This window comes from Felis catus, chromosome B4 (genome assembly GCF_018350175.1).
Source record: "Felis catus isolate Fca126 chromosome B4, F.catus_Fca126_mat1.0, whole genome shotgun sequence".
Taxonomy (NCBI): Eukaryota; Metazoa; Chordata; class Mammalia; order Carnivora; family Felidae; genus Felis; species Felis catus.
The window spans coordinates 82474737-82489735 of NC_058374.1; the positions used below are offsets into that span (position 1 = coordinate 82474737).

Sequence of the window (14999 nt, forward strand, 5' to 3'; positions counted from 1 at the left end):
CTGTAAATGATACAGATTCTCCCAGAAGCAAGAACATAAAACAGCACCAGGTTCTGAGTATTTATTTCAGTTAATGGTAGTTTCCAAGGGAGGACTGAGAAAAGATAGGCATTGCTGTCCACCCTCGGCAAATCACAGCATCACACAAGAGTACTCAGACCTGCTGCTGCCCACTGAGGAGGGGCCTGTTCTCACCAATGGGGCAAGAGCGGAAGACCCTGGGCAGCCGCAGCCAGTGGGTGCTACCACGTGGCAGCTGGGGAAGGGGGAGGGCTGAGCCCTGCTTCAGAAGTCTTCGCCTGATTTGGGAGAAAAAGAAGAAACTGATTAGCAATGGACAAGGGAAACCTACCTGTGCTTCTCCAAAAAAGAGGACACACCCATATCCCAAGTTTACTGGGCCTTGACCCAAGGCCCCTCCCCTTCTCACCAATAGGGTTCATCCTATCTTGTTTTTATGGTAACCTCTGTCCATTCCTCTCTCACGCTACAAGCTTCAGTGCTTTGAGGACCTTGGCACTCCAGGCCTGGGGATCTGCCCTTCTCACAGGTAGAGGACTCAGTTCACCCAGTTTCCTCCACTCTTGATATTACTAATAACAACAGTCATCAGTATCATCATTTATTGCACTCTCGCTTCAGAACTGGGTGCTTTACCACCATTGTCTCTAATCCTGACAACAGCCCCATAGGGCAGGTATTAGTTTTCCTATTTTTCAGAGGCTCAGAGACATTAAGCTACTTTCCCAAGGTCCCACCAGCAAGACTGCAGCCTGGGTCTGTTTAACTTCCAAGTCTGGGCTCTTTCCTGGATACCAGGCTTCTTCAAAAAAAGTGGTGGTTCCCTCTCCTCTTGAGGAAGAATGAGTGGTGGTAATAAGGGATAAGGAGGTGTGAGCTAGATGGTGGGGCCCTCACCTATATATCAGAGATACAAGCACCATAGCCATCAACACCAGCAAGATGCCCACGAACAGGGGAGCCTGTCCAAGGCCTGCTTCTCGACCTATGAACAGAATCCCAGGCACAGTTTCCGTCAGTGTCTGCTCCCTACCAGATAGCCTCTTGCTGTTCCCCCCTTCTCCCTACTTCTTGTCCAAGTACATACCGGGCATTACAAGCTGGGTGCTGACCATCGCCAGGCTGTTAGCATCAGCCAAAGACACATTGAGGCAGTAGGTCCCTGAGCCACCCTTCAGTGCTTGGTGCAAAACTAGCTGGCAGGCTGGGCTGGGTGGCACAGGCTGACATAGCCGCTGGGCAGGGGGCTGGCACCCTGGAGATGAGATGTCCATACAGGCTTCCTTGGGCAGCCTGTGAAAGGTGTTAGCTTAGGTCAGGGCAACTGGGAGGGAACATTAGACACCAGAGAGCGGGGCAACAGTCAACCCAAGAGTTCTCAGGATAACCAGTGGGACACTCACCCGCCTTGGCAAGACACGGTCAGCTCAAATGCATCTCCTTCGCTGGATGGCACAGCCTGCAGGATCTCAGCACTCTCAATACCCTCTGCAAAGTTGCAAGATTTTAAGTCTGGGTACAATGTGGGATTCCTCTACCAGGCCTCCCCAAAGGCCCACAGACAGGAAAGCCCTAGGGCTACTTCCCCAATCCCATCCTCATGCCTTCAAAATAAAAACCCTGGGATCTGGATATTCTTGTCCAGGTGAGTAACTCCTTCCAAGGTATGCTTCCACTGGTCAGTCTTAGGCGGTACACACCTCCCTCCACCAGCCCCCAAAGTAGTCAAGACTCACGGACAATGTCCAGGGTGAGAGAAAAGGAGCCATATCGATACAGCACACAATCCAGGGGGGTTTGTCGCTTCACCAGGATTAAGGTAGCTGCACCATCCGGCAGGGGGCTCTGGGAGCCTGGCAGGAGAGGATTGAAGAGGCAAAGTCAAGAGACAAATGACTCACCTGGAAGTAGAGGCCACGCAAGCGTCTTTCCAGGTACAGCCAGAGCTATTGCACCCGGGCTTGGCATCAGGCAAGGCCTGGAAAATCTCATTTTACAGATAAGGAAACTGAAGCCCCAGAGGAGGAAGGAGCACCCCAGAGCCACACAATTAGGAGTAGCACTGGAGTTTTAAGAAACCCCAAATGCTTATCATACTCCACACTGTGCTGGGTCCTGATCTAGACACTCGACAAAAGTTAACTCTTCCACGTGCCACCAGGTCATTCCTACCTTTTCAGTGTTCCTACCACAATTTCAGGTTGACCTGCTTTGGGAAAGGAATCCAGGGGTGGTAAGTGGTGCCAGAATCTAAGACGGAATCCTATGCATTTATACTTGCACAGAAAGAGATACAAATTACTATGTAAATGACCACAGTCTGTTCCCTGGCAGAAGCCTCAGGGAACAGCTCTCCTGAGACACAGAGAAGCAACAAGCTCTCTCCCAGTGGCCGAGGGGCAGACCCTGGTTTTCTTAACTCCAGATGGATTCCATGTTCTTAAGAGGGACTTGAGGGCTTAATAACAGTGAGAGCTCTGATGAAACTCCATTGCTAAGCAAAGGATTGGGTAACATCTGGGGCCTGGGTAAGTAGAGTAGCTCTTTAGAGTAGTGACAAATAACCCACCTCAATGAACCTCGTTCACACTGACCCTCTTACCTGTAATACCTTCTGTAGGCACGAATGGGCGGGCATCTGGACCCTCAGGCTCACGGGTGGGTACCTCTCCAGCTGTGGGCTCCACCAGCTCTCTAGTTGTTACCTGTACAACTGTGGTTCCAGAGGGCTCTGCGATTGCCACTTCAGGTGTTGTACGTATGGCCTCTGCAGTGGGCATCTCTACGGGTGTGGTATCTATGACCTCCGAGGTCGGCACCTGCTCAGTTGTAGTACCTATGTCCTCTGTAGTTGGCACCTGTACAGGTGTAGTGCCTGTGACCTCCGTGGTTGGCATCTTCACAGCTGTGGTTCCAGAAGGTTCTGCAGTTGGCACCTGACCAGATGTAGTACCTATGACTTCTGCAGTAGGCACTTGCCCAGCTGTGGTGCCAAGGGCCTCTGCTGTTGGCCCATGCCCATCTGTGGTGACTGGAACTGGGGAAGAGCCACAGGAAGTGAGAGGAATCGCAGCCTGTAACACCACTTGGGCAGTGACTGGGCCAGACTCTAAGTAAGTGTGAGTGACCACAAGTGCCCGAGAGATCAGGGTCCCAGTATCATCTCCGAAGTCCCAGGTGTAGGAGAGGTCGGCCCCAGACAAATAGCCACTGGGGTCATGAAGCCGGAGGGCAAAGGTCAGAGGATGATTTCTCAGGAAGTGCTTGTTCCCTCCATCCAAGGCCTGCAGCTGGGACACGCTCACAGAGAAGGGTACCTGGTCTGAGATAGGAGCCAGAAAAGGTGAGAACCAGACCTGGGCCGAGGGAACGTTACACACCAACTAAACTCAAGCTGACTGGCCCTTCACTGACTCTAAGCCCCACCTTCTTCTGTCCAGGTCTTCCTGGCTCTGCCCCTTTAAGGTTACATACCATTTCCCCTTTCCCCTCTCCCCTTACTGGTCAGGCCAACCCTCCCCATCTTTTACTGTTCTGTGACTTATTCCTTTGCCCATTCCTAAATCCTTACCAGTAATGGTGAAGGCTGAGCAGGAGTGAGCAAGGGGCACATAGCTCTGGGACTCCCGGCGGTGGTAGACAGTCACTTCCATGGTATGTGTGCCCAGCATTGCCTTGCCTGTCACAATGCTCAGTCCCGACACTGGGCCCCCCAGAACTTGCCAGTACTGGCCTGAGGTTTTTGAAAAGAAAAGCAAGGGTCAGGGAGGTACTGATCCAAGGGAACTGAGGGGAAGGATTAGAGACAGGGCAGTACAGAAGGAAGGTCGAGAGAGATGTATTGAGTAGGGGTCAGGAAAGGAGTCCTAATGAGGGGTTCCATGGGATGGCACAACAATTCGGGAAGGGCCCCCAGAAACAATATAGTAGAGAGAGTTGGAGCAGGCTATGTGCTATGGAAGAGGAAAGAACCAAGGGGGCAATAAAGGTTAGGGAAATTCACAGCAAAACAAAAAGGAGATCAGGTAAGAATAGGTGAATCGAAGTGTGGATGACTCACCCCAGGTCTTCCAGACATAAACAAAGCTTCGTGTCTGAGACCCAGGGCCAGATGGGCAGGCCCTCCCATCAGGGAAGATGCAGGTATCATCAGGTACCTGGGGATACACTGGCTCTCCTCCCCACACCTGGCTCCCTGAAAGATCAATACAGAGTCACCCTCAAACCCTGGCATTCCCTTCTGTACACTAAAACTCCTCACATGGCTCCCAGAGAGGGGCTGTGGGAATACTCCTTAGCTACAAAGTACATTCCCCTTGGTATAACCCTTTTGGGTGGCAGCGGGAAGGATGGAAACTGGAATTAAAGATTCATATGTACTTAACGACAGACATAGGAAAGAAATTAGAAGGCCATATATCAAAATATTTAGAGTGGTTTGCTCTAGCTAGTAGGATAAAAACAAAAATAAGAGCCACCAGCTAACATTTTTTGAACCTTGCCTTAGCCTAGGGCAGGCATTATGCTAAATTCTTTATATACAATCACACTTTAATCCTTACAACAACTGTTCAAGTAGGTATCATCCCCATTCTACAGATAAGGGAATGGAAGTACAAAACAATTAAGTAACTTGCCCAGGGTCACATATTATTTACAAAGTTAAATCCATGTCTGTCTAAATTCTAGGTCCCCTAGGTCTTCTGCCCGCAATTTTGCATGCTATGTATTTTTTTCTTTTTTCTTTATCTGTGTTTAAAATTTTTTTCTACAACGAATATTATAGAATATGTATATAATTTATTTTTTTAAGAAAAGTAGAAAGGAAGAGAATACTTTTTGAGCTCACTGGGGACACCAGGGAATCTGAGCCCTTAGAGGAAGGTCCTAGAGCAGAGAGGTACTCACCATTGATGATGGTGTTGTTGGCCCAGATGACCTGCCCATCTGGCAGCACCTTTTGGCTTTCAGGGAAGTGCAGGGCGATAGAGAAGGAGGCATTTGCCCCGACCAGTGTAGGGCCATCATTACTGACCTTCAAGGACACCTGGCCACCTGGGAAGGACAGCTGCATTAGCTGAGACTCCTTGTTTTTTTCTCCCCTTATACCTTTCCCCTTCGTATCTTCCCAAGCTCCATTCAACCCAGTTCTTGCTCCTCTACCCACACCCTGCCCTCCCTGGAAATTGCTAAGTTCCCACCTCTCCAGCAATCAGGCCCCTGGATTTCTGTCCACTCTGGATACAGCTGCCTGTTCCAGGGTTTTGTTGTGAGCGGCCTTGAGACACCCAGCCAGTCCTGGTCTCTGGGTCCTAAAAAGAAGGTACAGTGAAGGTCCTAGGATCACGCCTCAGTCCCGTGTCACCCTACTCACTCTCACATTCAAAGTGCATCTTAATTTACTGAACACCCACAACGTACCAGGCACTGTAATAGGTACAAAGGACTTAAGGAACGAATAAGACACGGGCACCTGGGTGGCTCAGTCGGTTAAGCATCCGACTTTGGCTTGGGTCATGATCTCACGGTTTGTGAGTTCAAGCCCTGTGTGGGGATCTGTGCTGACAGTTCAGAGCCTGGAGCCTGCTTCAGATTCTGTCTCCCTCTCTCTCTGCCCCTCCCCTGCTCATGTTCTATCTCTCACTCTCTCAAAAACAAATAAACATTAAAAAACAAGAACAAAACCAAAAACAAACAAGACATGACCCTGAAGGGATTCAAGGTAAAGTATTGGAAATAGATACATCCATAAATTATAATAATTGAAGGCACTGTTCAATATGCCCGCATATTGTGAATGTTGTAGACATTCACAAAGTACATGTCTATGTTGTAGACATTCACAAAGTACAACAAAATGACAGATGAAAAAGATTAGTTCCACTCTGGTGAATTGGGAAAGACCATCGGCTTGACGAGTTGGCCTGTGGGATAGAACACTCTGAGCAGAAGGACCAGCACGAGCAGATGCATGGAGGCATGTTAGCATGAGGCATGACAGGGACTACCAGTGTGGTTGATGAACACTGTAAGAGATGAGGCCAAGAAAACAAGTGGAGGCCCTGAATGCCAAGCAAAGGAGTTTGGCTTTTATTCTGTAGACAAGGCCATGGCAGAAGATTTTGTGTCACTGACATATAATTTCCATGCCAAAAAATTCACCCTTCAGAAGCTTTTTTAATATGATCAGATCTGTATTTTAGAAGGATCATTATAGCAAGCAATGTAGAGGATGGATCAGAGGGAGGCAGAGGTTGGGAGTGAGGACCAAGCAGACAAAATTATTATAACTGACCAAGAGAAAGGTCTGAGAAAAAGGGGTATGAGGGATCTACATATACCTCACCCAGATACAAAAACTATCCTTTTTCTATCCTTTGTTATTGTTGTTTATTTATTTGTTGGCTAAAGTATTTAGAAGTAAATCCCAGACATCTTGTTATTTTAACCCTACAATTTCAGTATATATCTGTAAAAAATATGAACATTTTCTTGAATCAGCACAATGTCATTTCACACTGGACACAATTATCAAACCCAATTCATATAAAATTTCATGAATATCTAACATGTCTTATGATTTAAAAAAATCAATATCTAAAAAGTAAGCACAATCTTTTTAAGAGGGTCAGGTGGACAAGTATGAACAGAATGTTTCCAAAATACAGTTAGGAGCATAGTAAAAGAAAAAGACTTGAAACTACAGCACAAATGAGGGAAGTCAGATGAAGGAGAAGCTCCTAGAAGTCTGTGAGACCAGGGATCTAGAGAAAGAAAGGGGAGACTGGGACATGATATCTATATTTTAGCACAGGAGAAACTATCTTTGCTCCATTTCTAATGTGTACTGGATACCTAGCTGAGTCTGCTTGGGGAGGGGAGATCTGGAATCATTTCATAGAGCATCCTACCACTAGAGCAAGAGAATCATAAGATGCCCCATTCTTTCTTCATTCCCAACCCTCCCTCCTCAGAGCAGCACGGGACATTCCAGACCCTCTCACCACCCACACCCCCACCCCTTGCTCCTGTCACGAGGCCCCAATCCCCCAGAGCCCTTTCATGTGATGCTCAGCTGAGACCCCTCTGCCTGTCTCTTCCAGCCCCAGAACAAAAGCCTGAGCTATGTTCACCCATCCCCATCTCAAAGAGGGGAGGTGGTACCTCCTTACTTTTTCAATCCAATACCACATTCTCTCACTTCTCACTTCAAATACCCTATCCCAGGTACCTAAGTCATTGCCTAAAAGAGTCTCCCACTCGTTTCACTTTTGAAGCCCCTACTTGGACTCACTGCCCTAGGGGCCTCAGGATTAGGGCTACAAAGACCCACTATCCTTGTGCCCTTACAAGCAGATGGTATTATTCTCAGGCTCAGTCCCAGATCTCCACATAGGGAGGGAGCTCAGATGCCCATGTCCTCACTAACTCAAATGGGTGGGAGAAGCCTGAGATATTGCTGGTATCTCCCATAAAGAGGGGGAAAACCAGAGCAGGTGTGCAACCCCAAATTCACACTTGTTCATGGCAATACTCCCCACACTCACCTTCTGTAACCCCCACAGCCAGAAGAGCACTCATCATAACCACATGGAGAAGGCATTTTCTCAGCACCAGATGCATCCTGTTCTTTCTTCCAGCAACCAAAGGCGCTGGGGGGCTGGGGCAAGCCCCTATATAGGAGAGGGGTGCTCATTTGCATAGCCCTTCCTCCTCTCCATCCAGAGGAGTCTTGGGAGGGGCAGGAGGACGGAGAAAGGCAGAACTGACAAGGGATCCTGGTCCCTGAACATCCCGCTACTCAACCACAGTTTCTAGTTTCACTGGGTCGCTCTCTTCTTGACTGGGAAAGAATTGACTGAAGGGCAGGTGCATAACATGTACCTAACACATACGATTCACCATAGGAGAGTGAATCAATCTGTTTTTGTTTTTTTAATCAAATCAGGAAATCTTTCAAAAAAAAAAAACAAAGACCCTGCATCCCAAAAGAGAGAGTATAGAACAGACAGAGGGCGGAGGCAACTGCATCTCCGGGGCCCAGAAAACCCGTACAATGAGATTCCCAATTTCCTGCTTTTCAAAGGAGGCTCCCTGGGCCAGGTGGAATTTAATCTTAGGGAGAGACACATTTTCCCTACAGGTGGTGAAACGGTGAATTAGAGATCAGGAAATCCCTACAGATTCAGGACACAGGTAGGAAACGCGAGTCCAAGTCAGGTACTTGGAAAAAGACATTTTGCTTCCCCACAGAGGCAGAAACTTAAGTATCCTCGTTAATAAACTTGCGTGAGGTGGGGTCATTTGCTGCAGCTAGGCGCGCTGGGCTCGCCCCCCGCCGCTCTGACGTTAACCAATAGGAAGGGCCGGGGGCGGAGCTAGGGAAACGCGGGAAGGAGGGGCGGGGCCTCTGGTGGCGGTAGGGAACTGGAGGGGAGGCGGCAACTTTGTTTCAAGTTGGACAAATTGACAAGAGCGAGAAATACACTGCGTTCCATCCCGACCTGGGGCCGCGGAGCTGGGCCCGGTTTTCCCCTCCTCCACCCCCCGAGAGTCGGGGCCCGCCTTTTGCAGGTTTCCCAGGCCCCCGCTCCAGGGCCGGGCTGACCCGACTCGCTAGCGCTTCATGGAGAACTTCCAAAAAGTGGAAAAGATCGGAGAGGGCACGTACGGAGTTGTGTACAAAGCCAAAAACAAGGTGACGGGAGAAGTGGTGGCGCTTAAAAAAATCCGCCTGGACACGTGAGTGGCCTCTGTACCCGGGACTCCTAACTCGGGAGCTCCTTGAGTGCCCCCTGCCCCCATCCCAACAGGCGGGTAGCAGTCCAAGGACCGGAAGGTGGCAGGGAGGGACTTCTTTTGAAGTGGAGAGGTGGGTTGGAGGACAGCGATGGGTTTCCCGGTGGAGAGTGTAGGGCACTTAGAATATATGGGAAACTTCCTCCCCAAAGTCGAGGGATGCCCCCAAATGTGCAATCAGAAAGACTCAGAAAGAGGAAGGAGGCCTCTGAGATGGGGTCCAGGACTCCCCGTGGAGTTGGGTTTTGTGGGAACCAGTGAAGAGCACCTTTCTGAATGAAGAGTCCTCCTGACTGCCCCAACCCCACCCTCATCTTAGAATTCTCTACCTCTTTCAAAAGAATGGCAGTTGAACCTCACTGGCCCTTCTAGGGAGGCTGGGTGCTGCTACTCCTATTTTTTTCCCTGTTTCCTTCTCTCTTCTTTACCTCCACCAGGAGGCTTTACTTACCTACCGCTGGGAAAGTAAGAATAATGACCTTAATATATCCCCTGTCCAAAGGCGAATTAACTCCTACAGCACCCTTTCTCTTCTCTCACTTCCCTAGGGGATGCTGGGGTGGTGTCTCATTGGGAAGAAAAGAATGACTGAGCTGGGGGAAAAGGAGTGTTTGTAACCACATTCCTATCTCTGCTTTCTCCACCTCTCCAAGTGAGACAGAGGGTGTACCCAGTACTGCTATACGAGAGATTTCTCTGCTTAAGGAGCTTAACCACCCTAACATTGTCAAGTAAGTATATCTGGGAGGTGTTCTGACAGTAAAGGAGGTGTTCTTGTCTGTGTAGCCTGGGTATTATTCTTCCTCACCTCCATTCCTGGACCTCCCTTCCCTAGGCTGCTGGATGTCATCCACACAGAAAACAAACTCTACCTAGTTTTTGAGTTTCTGCACCAGGATCTGAAGAAATTCATGGATGCCTCTGCTTTGACTGGCATTCCTCTTCCCCTCATCAAGGTAATCCTTCTCATTAACTCCTCCCCAGCATGGGCATGTTTTGGGGGGACTGAAGGCACGCTGTGCAGACTGAGTGATGATTTGTGATCTTGGCTTCCTTCCCAGCCCTCATCCCCCTGCACACACAGACACAACACACACACCCCTTTCTTTTGTGGCTCTCCCACTGCTCATTATGTTTATTAACCCTAGGGCTGGGTAGGAGAATCAAAGAAGTTGAAACTCTAGTGAGTCAACTTCATAGCTCAGGTGGAAGGTCAGATGAAACTCAGATAAATGGGACTTGAGGGCACTTGGTAGGTTCCTCCAAGAAGCCCTTCCACCTGTTTGGTAGGAGAAATAGCCAGTGAGTTTCTGTTGTCTGTTTTAGGGCTGGGTTCTTTACTCCCCGAGTTATTTTCAATCTCTCAACAAACGTTTATTCAATGCACATTTATTGAACACCTTCAATGTATTAGGTACAGGATATGGAAAAGAGATGCAAAACTGAAGAAGAAGACCTGGTCCTTATCTTCACTAGACTGATAGTCCAATGGGAGATACAGTTTATAAACATGTAATTATAATCTAATATAGTAAAAGGCTTTGGTAGAGCTTTGCAGGCACAGAGCAGATCTAGTAGCTCACTGTGGTAGAGAAAGTTTTCTCTCTCTCCTTTGTCAGAGCTATCTGTTCCAGCTGCTCCAGGGCCTAGCCTTCTGCCATTCTCATCGGGTTCTGCACCGAGACCTCAAACCTCAGAATCTGCTTATCAACGCAGAGGGGGCCATCAAGCTAGCAGACTTTGGACTAGCCAGAGCCTTTGGAGTACCTGTTCGTACTTACACCCATGAGGTGAGACCCTCTCTGCATTTCTTCTCTGAACTTCCTGGGAGGTGTTAACAAGAACATTCACAAAATTTTAAACATCTCTGGCCAGCAGTTTCTCTCTCACTACATGGAAAGTATCTCTGGCACTCCAAGAGGTTTTAGAATATGCACCAAGTTCCAGTTGTGGGGCTAACTGGGCTTTGATAGATGCCAAGCCAGGAGAGCTGGATGGCACACTATTAAAGTTATGAGCACTTTTCTTAAGTTTTCCAGGAAGGTTGTAAATTCTGGGTTCAGAAAATATGGTCCCCAGAGACTAACTCTGGTCTAAGAAGTTGTATGTAGTCATCTATACTTAGGGGAAGTCAGAAAGATGGGAAAGATGGAGGGAGAGAGGCTGCTTGTTAACAGGCTGAGAGTTAGCAGAGTAACACTGAAGAGCTGAGATATGGGAATCACCATGCCCCACGCACCGCCCTTCCCCTTCCTGCTCTTGTCCCCAGGTGGTGACCCTGTGGTACCGAGCACCTGAAATCCTTCTGGGCTGCAAGTACTACTCCACAGCTGTAGATATCTGGAGCCTGGGCTGCATCTTTGCTGAGATGGTACGGAGGCAAGCCCGAGTTCCACCCAGCTCACTCCCCCACATTCAAGAACAACAGAACTGTTTCTTGGCCTAGACTCATGGCCATTCTATATTATCACAGGGTTCCTTCTCTAGGGTAGCACCAAGGTGGGTAGGGGGAAAGGATAGGACTGTTGTCCCTGATGTCAACCACAATGTTAGTATATCCTCAAACAGCCTTAGCATCCAATACACATCTCTTATACCCGAATTGAGCGAAATTATTTCTGCAGCTGTTTTTAGTCTGCATATATTGGGAGAATGAGTACCAATTTAGTGCCTCCTTCATTTGGCCTGTAGACCTTCTTGTAGGGTTCCAGGATTATGGCGAAGTCAACTATGTTCACCTTATTCATACTTTTATTTAAACTGCAGGCTTAAATCATGTCCTCCCCAACCTCTGGCTTTTCAGTTTGAAAGATCCCTGAGGCCCAGACTTTTCTGGGAGCTCTCATTTTCTTTAATATAACAGTGGAGTGGGCTGAGTTTTCAAATCAAATCAGCAATTTGTTTTATGGTCCTTTATCTGGGTTGTAACTGGGGGCTTGGAGACCATTAACCTATATATAAAATGTGCATTTATCCCCCAATACATTACCTTACAATTGCCCATATTCCTCTCTCAATTCATCAAAAAATATTTGTTAAGCACCTAGTGTGTACCCAGCACCATGCTAGGTGCTGTGGGGAACACAGAAGAAATGGAAGACACAGTCTCTGCCCGCTGTGCTCCTATCTAGAAGTGGCTGCATCACAAGGAGGGGGGATGACCGCAGTGTCTACCCCACACCCCGTGAGTGGCTTGGGATCCCTTTGCTACATGTCAGTGGCACCCCAGACATTCACCCCCTCCCAGCCCCACCCAGCCTTGGGGATCTGCAAAGGCATGGTTGGGGGAAGGAAGGAGGGGGCGAGGAGACAGATGAAGGGACTTCATTGTCTCAGGCTCTGTGTGACTGACCCCATGAAAGGCCCTGGGGAGGGAGTCATGGGGCCCTCCTGACCTTCCACTGCCTGTGGGAACCTCCGGTGCACAGGGAGCAGCTTTGACTGACATCAGTGCGGGTCTTGGCCTTTTCTCTTTACCCATTTTCAGGTGACCCGCCGAGCCCTATTTCCTGGAGATTCCGAAATCGACCAACTCTTCCGGATCTTCCGGACTCTGGGGACCCCAGATGAAGTGGTTTGGCCAGGAGTTACTTCTATGCCTGATTATAAGCCGAGTTTCCCCAAGTGGGCCCGGCAAGATTTTAGCAAAGTTGTTCCTCCCTTGGATGAAGATGGACGGAGCTTGCTGTCGGTGAGAGTTGGGGGTGGGCACCCATTTCCTCTCATTTACTCCCCCCAGGGCAGGTTTTTTTCCAGGATGTAGGAAGGACGAGACCCTGGACTCTGGGTCTTGGCATTTCCTTAGTCCCTGCTTCTCTCTCCCTGTTGGCACACCCATTCAGATGTAGGGAGGAGGGAATTGGGAACCCTGCTTGGGTAAAAGGAATTCTGCTTTCCTGATTTCTCGGAACACCTGCTGCCCGCTTAGTCCAATGTCACATCACTGAAGTCAGCATACATCTTTCCCTCCAGCAAATGCTGCACTACGACCCCAACAAGCGGATTTCGGCAAAGGCAGCTCTGGCTCACCCTTTCTTCCAGGATGTGACCAAGCCAGTGCCCCACCTTCGACTCTGATGTCCTACCCCAGTCTCACCCTCTCCTCCAGTGGGGGCCTGATCTGCCTTGGCCCTGGGCTATTTGCCCTCTGATCTTGTCTGGCTGCCTTAACACCTCCCCCTCTTAGCCAGCCAACTCTGAGGATATAAGGGGTGGAGAAGAGAAATAGGTGAAAATGAAAGGAAGCTTCAGTATTAGATGCACTTAAGTCCCTCCACCACCCTCTCCCCCTCTTCTTAGTCATTGCTGAGGAGGGCTGGTATTTAAAAAGAAAAGAAAAGACTGCCCTCCACATAGGGCTTGCCATCCCAATCTCTGAAAGCCCTGAAAATTATTATTTCCTGTGTTCGGGATGACAGACACCCCAAGCCTCGCCTCGGCCACTGTGTTTATAAGGTCAACTGATAGCAGAGAACCTAAGTTGGGACTTTAGAAAACCAAGCAAAACAAAACAGAGGGAGGGGCCTGTTTTAAAGATTTAGGTTACAAAATAGATCCAACCAGTTTATACCCTAATTTTAGTGTTTCATCTCACCTAACAGTCTGGGAGACTCAAGACTCCCAGTCTCTGCAGTCTTGATGAGACTGCAGTAGAAACAATTGCCCCTAGTCCCTCTATCTGTCCCAACTATGGGCAAGAGGTATCTGGGAGGCTCTAGGACAGGGATTGTACTTCACCGTGGCCTTATGGGGCAAGTAAAAGTTGTCTGAATTTTTCTCTTCCTTTTAAGACTCTTGGTTCTTCACATGCCAGGTCCCATCTTCCTCTGAAGGCTACCCCCATAGGAGTGGAAGTTAGGGTTTAGACATCATTTTGAAAATGCTGACACTTTTTTAGGGCTGTGACTGAGTGAGGGCATTGGGAAATTTTTTTTCTTTAAAAGAAGGATGAACAATTATATTTATATTTCAGGTTATAGTGTTTTTTAAGTGGGAATGGGTGGATTTGTTGCCATGTGCACCTTGGGGTTTTGTAATGCAAATGTTTTAAAAAAAGTATTTTTTTTTCTTTTTTTGATGTTTGTCTCCCTTCTCCCACCTCTTGTCTTCGAGTGTTCATGCTATTAACATTATTTGTAATTTAGTTTGTGATTCATTAAAAACAAAAGTTCCTAGTTTTATAGTTGATCTCTTTCCTCCTTTACTTAGGTGTATTTATTTACACAAAGAATGATGTGTGAGAGAGAATATGAATGTGTATATGTGATAGTTGGTTTCAGAGCTCCCCTCTTCCTAATCTCTGTGCAGGGCTATCCACCTCACCCCATCACCCCAGTTTAGCTTCTATTATGCAATTGGGATAGTGCCCAGGGTGGACAAAATGGGAATTACTGCCCCATTTTACGGCCGGGTTAATGGAAGCCTACTTCATTTTCCCCACGAACCTGAATCATCCCCTACCACACACATGTACATACAGGGCGGCAGTTCCTGGATTTCAGAGGTTTAGGAGGGACTTAGGAGCAGCAATGTGGTTGGAAGCGGGCTCCGTGGGAATTCGCCTTGACACTGCATTTCCCAGGAAGCTCGTCGTTTTTCCTTTTTGTTGCGTATCACAGTTTTCTAAAGATACTTTAATCACATTTACATATAGTTCAGAATATATAAATTGTCTGTATGAAAAATCATTAAGGGGGCTAACGTCCCCCCAAGCTACCACTTCCTGGGAGTTGCCACTGTCTCAACCCCACCAAAAAACATCTCAGACCGCCGGCGCGAGCCACCCGCAAAATTCCTGTCTTCTGGGGCCCCACAAAAAGGAGGACGCACCGACGTGAGCTATACTTTAATTCCCGGACTCCGGGTCCTTAGGTGAGATATTTCTCTTTACGCCGCCAATTTGTCATAAAGGGCGGGGAGCTAGAGTCAGCCCCCGCCAAATTCGGGGGGAGGGGCGAAGGTCAGTAGCGGCCTTCCTAAGGCTACTTTCAACCCGCCTTGCCTGCCATTCAAGTTCCGAATTTTCCCAGTACTGGTTAAATCTTCACTTGGACCCGCCTCCATCACTCACCTGATTAGATGTTTATGAGTCAGAAGGCGGGGTCATGAGGGCGTCGAGATGTTATTGGTTGATATGTACGCCTGTCAGCAGTGAACCGCCCCCTGTCTCAGAAAGCTAA

The 14999-nt window shown here is 48.4% G+C and overlaps 2 protein-coding genes across 6 annotated transcripts; one reads left to right on the top strand and one right to left on the bottom strand.

The window, feature by feature from the left end:
• Positions 1-47: 47 nt before the first annotated feature.
• On the bottom strand, positions 48-7715 carry PMEL (premelanosome protein). 2 transcript variants are annotated; one of them, XM_003988865.5, is made up of 11 exons: positions 7569-7715; positions 5223-5333; positions 4930-5076; positions 4082-4216; positions 3593-3754; positions 2624-3343; positions 1758-1874; positions 1425-1509; positions 1109-1314; positions 919-1006; positions 48-299 (listed from the first exon to the last, which is right to left on the bottom strand). In XM_003988865.5, the coding sequence occupies exons 1-11, from the start codon at positions 7642-7644 to the stop codon at positions 155-157; spliced, it is 1992 nt and encodes a 663-aa protein (XP_003988914.3). In that variant the 5' UTR covers positions 7645-7715; the 3' UTR covers positions 48-154. The 2 variants fall into 2 exon arrangements, with proteins under 2 accessions (XP_003988914.3, XP_019690618.1); XM_019835059.3 differs by lacking the exon at positions 919-1006.
• Positions 7716-8418: 703 nt separating this feature from the next.
• Positions 8419-14000, top strand: CDK2 (cyclin dependent kinase 2). 4 transcript variants are annotated; one of them, XM_045061926.1, is made up of 8 exons: positions 8419-8763; positions 9369-9551; positions 9656-9776; positions 10440-10610; positions 11090-11191; positions 11861-12004; positions 12308-12511; positions 12793-14000. In XM_045061926.1, the coding sequence occupies exons 3-8, from the start codon at positions 9732-9734 to the stop codon at positions 12895-12897; spliced, it is 771 nt and encodes a 256-aa protein (XP_044917861.1). In that variant the 5' UTR covers positions 8419-8763; positions 9369-9551; positions 9656-9731; the 3' UTR covers positions 12898-14000. The 4 variants fall into 4 exon arrangements, with proteins under 4 accessions (XP_044917861.1, XP_019690621.1, XP_003988917.1 ...); XM_019835062.3 differs by having other exon boundaries at positions 9474-9551; XM_003988868.6 differs by lacking the exon at positions 11861-12004 and having other exon boundaries at positions 9474-9551.
• Positions 14001-14999: the final 999 nt, after the last annotated feature.

Coding starts and splice junctions, on each gene's coding strand:
- CDK2 (XM_019835062.3), top strand. CDS start 8,648: ATGGAGAACTTCCAAAAAGTGGAAAAGATCGGAGAGGGCACGTACGGA. Junction 9,552..9,655: donor AACCACCCTAACATTGTCAA/GTAAGTATATCT, acceptor TCCCTTCCCTAG/GCTGCTGGATGTCATCCACA. Junction 12,512..12,792: donor ATGGACGGAGCTTGCTGTCG/GTGAGAGTTGGG, acceptor CTTTCCCTCCAG/CAAATGCTGCACTACGACCC.
- PMEL (XM_003988865.5), bottom strand. CDS start 7,644: ATGCATCTGGTGCTGAGAAAATGCCTTCTCCATGTGGTTATGATGAGT. Junction 4,217..4,929: donor CAACAACACCATCATCAATG/GTGAGTACCTCT, acceptor TTGATCTTTCAG/GGAGCCAGGTGTGGGGAGGA. Junction 1,510..1,757: donor TCTCACCCTGGACATTGTCC/GTGAGTCTTGAC, acceptor GCAACTTTGCAG/AGGGTATTGAGAGTGCTGAG.